General features: G+C 33.5%; 1 protein-coding gene across 1 annotated transcript; it reads right to left on the bottom strand.

The window, feature by feature from the left end:
- Positions 1 to 2,677: 2,677 nt before the first annotated feature.
- Positions 2,678 to 6,370, bottom strand: LOC131620503 (cyclin-D1-1-like). The gene is made up of 6 exons (XM_058891605.1): positions 5,945 to 6,370; positions 5,571 to 5,657; positions 4,727 to 4,825; positions 4,404 to 4,605; positions 3,919 to 4,049; positions 2,678 to 3,837 (listed from the first exon to the last, which is right to left on the bottom strand). The coding sequence occupies exons 1-6, from the start codon at positions 6,236 to 6,238 to the stop codon at positions 3,595 to 3,597; spliced, it is 1,056 nt and encodes a 351-aa protein (XP_058747588.1). The 5' UTR covers positions 6,239 to 6,370; the 3' UTR covers positions 2,678 to 3,594.
- Between the last annotated feature and the right edge of the window lie 663 nt (positions 6,371 to 7,033).

The raw sequence follows: 7,033 nt of genomic DNA, 5'->3' as shown, positions 1-7,033 counted from the left end.
AAGGTTAATGGCATAAGAGTGTGTTCCTCTATAACTTTTATTTATGTTGGAATAGTTTATAAATAATTTTGTTCCGACTTTAATTAGGTTTTTAACCTTAATTGAATTTCTGCCGGTAAATGATAAGATTGCTCTTTCAAATTAGTTAGTCATTAAGTTATACTATCAATCCTTTTAAATAGAAAAAAATAACCTTAACAAATCTTTCGGGTTTCAATAGGTCTAATCGGTCTTACAAGACGTGCTTCCATATAGTTTTAGAATTTATGAGTGGCCAATCATTCTATATAAAAAACTAGATTCATGCATTAAAATTTTTGGGTGAATAGATAGCATAGACAGTTGAAAGTTGATTGCCAAGTCTTCGAAGGTTAATTGCTCACATTTTTCTAAATTAGGTCCTGGTTTAAAAAAATTTCATATAATCAATGAGGGTAGTGACAACGCCTCCAACTCAATCGGAGGATTCCTCATTGGGGACAAGGATGAAAATCTTTACCTTTTGGATGATGACTTGTTCACAACTTCACATAGATGATGGAATGTCAATAATACTATAGACGAAAACACAAAAAGTCACAAGATTAAAGAGTCATGTATTTTAAAAAATGTCAACACGAATGTAAAAATGCAATAAAGCCAAAACAATTGTTAAGAAGTCAACTCAATCATCAAATAAATCAACAATATGATAAATTCAGTGGTCGGTAATCCAACAAAAGACTCTTAATTAGTCATCTACGGTTTTGAGAAAACATCAAACTCAAACTATCACTTAACTTAAGGGTAAATGCTCCAAATTAGTACATGTTATTTTAAATCCTACACCTCACACTTACTATCTCTACTAAAGGCGTCAAAATTTTGCAAATATACCCCTATCGGCGTAACACCATAGTTGAGTGATGACCCTTTTGCCCTCTCAATTATGTACCTCAATTTAGATCCAAACATAAACCAAATCTAAAATATCGTTCTTATATTATCAATTACCTAATAAAATAACTACTACCTTTTATTGAAAGGAACATATAAAATTACTTATTATATTTTTATAGTATAAACAAAACAGAAAATACAAATACTTTTGAGATGATTCAAATATCTTCTTGACACAAATTCAAACATAGACTATACAAATTATGCTCTTTAATATAAACCAAAAAAAAATCAACTATTAAACATTTATTTTTAATAAATTCTTTTATTTCCATATAATAAGTTTTCATCAAGGAACAATTAAAGAATATAACTATTTTTTTTGTAATACTTTGAAAATATTGAAAAAATTAAACTTTTTTCAGGATGTGAATTTGTACTTTTACCCCTTATATATTACAAAACTATATTTTATCTTTACAAATGGGTGACCCTTAGTTAGCAAGAGGAGCATCCAGTCTTTATATAATCAAATTCATATTGATATTATTGCCGTTCCTCCCCAATGTCTGTCCTATTATCTGTCCTATTAGTCTTATAATTCAAAAGCACGCTTGTTTGTCTCATCTCACATGAATCATCTCTAATTTAAGTTAAAAAATTGTATTTGTTAACGTGTAGATATCATCACCAATCCATTTCAATTGTTTGGTTTTCACAATTACTAACAAGTTATATCTAAATTAAAATTTCAATGGACCCAAGGCAGAGCGTCTGTCTGATAAGAAAATGCAATATTGGTTGAATAAGTAGAGCAGCCAACTTTAATTAATTGGCGTTTCTTATTAAAATTGACAAGTGCCCTAAGACACGTTGGGTTGGGGGATCCACATTTGGACTTAACTAGAAAGCAGTTACATTTATATATGGTGGTCATGCAGACGTAAGGGTGATAATTAAGATTGCATAAGAAATGACAACATGCATTGTTGTTACTTTTCTGCAAAGTCACTCTGGGAGAAAAGAAAAAGCTATGGTGGAAAGTGTTAGTGTTACTGCATGCAAAAATAATATACCTTGTGTCGGGGAAATGGGGCTGAATTACAAGCTATGTTTATTCTCTCTACTTAAAAGAAACCTTTATGAGATATGTTCTTTTTTATGCTTTTGCTCTTCTAACTTTACACGTTAATGCAGTTGAATGTTTTTACACAGCTATCAGCTGAGCTGCATTAACGAGATTTTGTTCTTCTATCTTTCCCGCGCATTAGTAGGTGTTAATAGTCTTCTTCCTATTGGTGTAATAGCCATCTATTTATAATAATCATCATTGTATGATTGTTTTTTGAAAAATGTTTGTGGTATGGTAAATAATCCACACATGAAGATCCTAAGAGTGAATGAAATCACATGGATATGCAAATACTTGATAAAATGACATGGAATCATAACTGTTATTGGCCATGTTATGGGTAGTGGGACCAAATAGTTAATCCACTTCAGAAATTTGCATCACTAGATTCCATAAAGTGTCTTATACTAACTTTTGAGTCAGTAATAAGAACAAATGACAAACCAACAAAGTACTTAAATCAGAATCATGTGCTAAAGCTAGGAAAACCCAATAATACAAGAGATTTTTCAGTGGGATGCAAGTAGAACAAATAATTCAAATTGTACATTTTGAGATACATATGGATGTAGCTTCGTATCTTATCATATATAACTTCCAAACTACATAGGGGTCACAGTGAGCCCATGAAATCACATGATTTATTTAAGAATGAGAAGAAAAAAATTGAAAAATTCAGAAATGTATCAAATCCACATTGATATTATTATTGAATTGAATACACAATGCACAAGGATCAGGCCCCAAAGACCTTTTCACCTCTCCATTTTCAAAGCCAATTAGGCCACTATGTAAAGAGAGTTCACCTCTTTTTGAAAACAAATAAAAAATCTAAAAGTATATATAAAAAAAAAAAACTATATACACGTGTTTCCCATCACGCGTTTGACACCAAATAATGGAGTCTTGTATAGTTAGGCCAAACCTCATGGCCAAAAAAAGAGAAGTAAAAAAATCACACAAACACCAGTGATTGGCACGTGCCAAATCCATCTTCACACGTACCATAGGAAAAATCCATAGAAATGTAGTAGATGTTTTGTATTGTTGAGACTTGAGAGTGAGTGGCGCCAAGAAAGGAAACTTCACTCATAAATCCCTTCACATAACAAGTCAAAAACAGCTCAAATTTTCAGAGTTTTCATCCCCCATTTGATGCATGCTCTGCTTTTTTTCTTCCTTGTTTCTAGAGCACTGACCCACCATCTTTCATCTCATTCGTCTATAATCAATGTAACCTTTGAATTCCTATCCCCAACATGGAATTCATCTATCTCTATTTTCTTCACTCTTACACACTCTTTTTCTCTGTAGCAAGAAATGTGTGTTCCAAAATCAACCTCCCCTAGGGAATCTCTGCACACCCATTGAATTGGGATACATACCCTCAAAACATAAAAGAAAAAATACTAGTTAATTACTAGTACTCTCCAAACCCATCAAACTCTCATACATTATACATACATATACTTATATTGTCAAATTTTCATATTGCAAAAGCCCTCTAAAAAATGTTGAGGTTTCTGGACAGACTGGTCCACCTTATTTCCTCTTGTTCCTTTATTATTTATGTTTTTTTCTCTTCACTCGGAGTTTCCTTTGTCATCATCTACCCAGAAGCAGTTACTATTTAATTTCCTTTTTTTATAAGATAATGAGAAAGAGAGTGAAGAGGAGGAAGATGGAGATGATGATGATGATGAGACATTGGACCACCTTCGGGTTCGAGTTGTAACTCGCAGCTGTGGCAATACTTTAGGTGGATTTCTTTGGTTATTGCTTACCACAACTTCTTGCATCAACTCATAGCACCCTATAATTTTTTCCTGTAACAAACAGATATGTATTTTGGTAAACATATAAATAAATCCATAATTTTCCATTGAGTCATAATTTACTATACTTACTTTTCTTAGGCCCTCGCACCATGACTCAGCATGTTCAGGCTTAACAAAAGACCAATTAGGAATTTCATTAGCTGCAGAGAGTATTGCAGCTGCAGCAATGCACGACGGCCTGTAGGCAAGAAAGCCAGCTTCTGCAAACAAAGTATTCAAACAGGAAACTCATTAACATTGAAAACTCACAATATAGTGATCGTCATAGTTTTTAATTGTGGTCTGCAATTGTAATTACGATTTGAAAATTCATTAACATTCAGGTCAATATAATAGATCGGATATATAAATTATTCAGTAAACTTTCCCATATAAGTAAGACTAGAGTATTTTATCAAGAAACTCGTTAACCTTGAAACCTCGCAAAAAGAAATGCATCTATCATAATTGCGACCACATTATTATCACAATAGCACAATATAAGGTTATTGGAGTAACAAAATATCTATTTTCTTAACTACATTTTCTAGCATTGTGAAAGGGAATAAATTTACCTTGGATATTAGATAAGATGATTTCTGTAGCGCGTGAAATGAGGAAGTCAGTGAATGCTCCAGTTGAATCTAGTTTGCACGCAAAGAAACTAAGGAAGCTAAGTGGGGTGACTGATCTTAGCCTCCAATCCAACACAGTTAGAACAAGTAGCTCCATTCTTAAAATCGTCCTCGGCTGAAATATGTATTTGGCACCTTCAACCTGCAGTTTATATAACACCCAATATTACAAACAATTTAATTAGTATCATGAATCATCACTACATGCATTGACATGGGAAATGAACATGGGGTTCTAAATTCTAACATTTATTAGTTTATACCTGAAGGTCCAAGAGAGAAGGAACCAGGGGTTCCTCCATCTTTGCTGCTAAAGATAAACATGCAACTGATAGAAGTTGCAGAGGCCATCCATTTGATTCCTGTTAACATGGTAATCATTGTTCAATTAAAAGTAGAAATCCACTAATTCTTTTCAAACTTTTTGGCTCAAATAATTCACGTGACATGCATGTGGAAAAGACGGAAGCATTAGCAGCTACTGCTAGCTGTCATACTCCCAGTATATATTGCAAAATACACTCACGCTACTTGTATATTTATACAGTATTTTTGTAGTATAAATACTTGTATACTTTTGCCATAAAAAAGAATTTTTCTAAAATTGGGATACACGCGTCATAAGTTGAAATAATTTAGCATAACTCAACATCAAACTTTTATCAACATCACATGCATAATCATATTTAGCATTCCTTTAAAAGCGCGAAGTGTCAACAACCACACCGAGACTATCATTTTCTCAAAAATATGTCAAAGTCGCATTATAATGATATTGGGAGCGTCCTTCAATTTTCAACACTCATCAAAACATCATTTTCTACCAAAGATGCCTCCAAAAATAAAAAATTAGTTGTGAAAATTTATTGCTTCAAACATTCATAGACTTTCGAAGTTTGAAAAGTCAACCCCGCATATGAAATATTTCATTGCATATTTTTTCTAGCAGTTTAGAAATCATCAATAGTAGTGATTAAAACCCTTGAAAACTGCTCCGATAAAGATATCGATATCGGATAGTGATTAATTTACATGGGAACTATCGTAATCAGTATCGCAACACATGTGCATTAACAACGGCAAAGCCGCCAAAAAATGAGAGCTCACCGGTAAAGTTCTAGAATCCAAAAACCGATCCATATAGTTAACGGAAAGGTACCCCGTCAACGGCTGAAAACCATAGTACGCATGTACCTGTTAACCACCCAATTCACATTAAATGAATAATAATAATAATTAATAATAATAATAATAATAATAATAATAATAATAATAATAATAATAATAATAATAATAATATATAACAATGATTCATCGACGCCGTGTACCGGTAATCATAAGACGTATAATTCTGATACGAAGAAACGGTTACAGCAGCGCACGCGGAGCATTTTAGCGTGAAGCGCGAGTGCGGTGAGTGGCATTAATGTAATATGAGTGAAACAGAGGGTTATTCTTATGGTGATATTGGTTTGATTTACCTTGAGAATCCATGCAACTGATTCTTCTCTGGCGTTGGCATCTAGAGAACGAGATTGGAATCTTGAGAGGTAATCGAATCCAGGGACGAACTTACGCTCGTGTTCTATGAAAACGGCAATGGACTCTTCCTCCTCCGCCAATAATGACGACGACCGCGATGATGAATCTAGATCGGAGGAGTATTCAGTTGAATCTCCGGTGAGGATTTCGGATGTGTCTTCTCCGCAGAGGAGGTTGCAGTCGGAGATGCAAGAGTGAGGCATGAGGATAGCCGGTGCTGGCTCTTCATTCATTGGTTTAGCATTTTGAGTTGCCGGAAACGATCGGGAAATCGCCGGCGGGATGGGGAGTATGTAGGGAGAGGGGGAGTGAGTGTTTGAGTATGGAAGGGAGTGGTTGGTGAAGAGAGATACTGTCTTGGTTGGAAGGCTATGCATCAGTTTGTTACACTATAAATATGCGCGGCCTCCGTGGGGTTTTTTGTTTTCTATTACTATTTTTATTATATATTTTTCAAAAAAGAAAGATGTGATTTTGTTTTTAACTTATTATTATTCTTATTAACCGAAAATATTTGTTGATAACTTGTAAAATAAATGTAAAGGTTAATAACAACGTTATTTGAGAAACTTAAATAAAAATTGCTTTAATAATATTTTATATCCTTGTGTTTTGACTATCTGGTCCTTCCATTTTAAAATAGAATAAAGGAGTCTTTCTAAATGATGCAATATTGGTCCTAACCCCCATTTCCACTCTAAAAAAGCTGATGCTGATGTGTCCAAATTAAGGGGCTGACTAGGCATTTACACGTCATTAAATATTGAATATTTTATTAAATAATATTTGATTTAATATTTTAGAAAATAAAGAAAAAAAATAAAATAAAAAATCATATTTAATTGAATTCTTTGCATTAACCCTAGATCCCAAAGTCCCAAACTTCTCCCAACATCGATCTCCTCTTCACCACTTCTCCTAAACTTCTATCAATCTTCATCACTTCTCTCAATCTTCTTCACTTCCCACCGTGTCAGAATCATATGTCATGTCCAGTAACAGTTGTGTGTCACGAAGAAGACAGATTC

This window comes from Vicia villosa, linkage group LG7 (genome assembly GCF_029867415.1).
Source record: "Vicia villosa cultivar HV-30 ecotype Madison, WI linkage group LG7, Vvil1.0, whole genome shotgun sequence".
Taxonomy (NCBI): Eukaryota; Viridiplantae; Streptophyta; class Magnoliopsida; order Fabales; family Fabaceae; genus Vicia; species Vicia villosa.
This window is presented reverse-complemented; position numbering and strand designations above follow the sequence as displayed.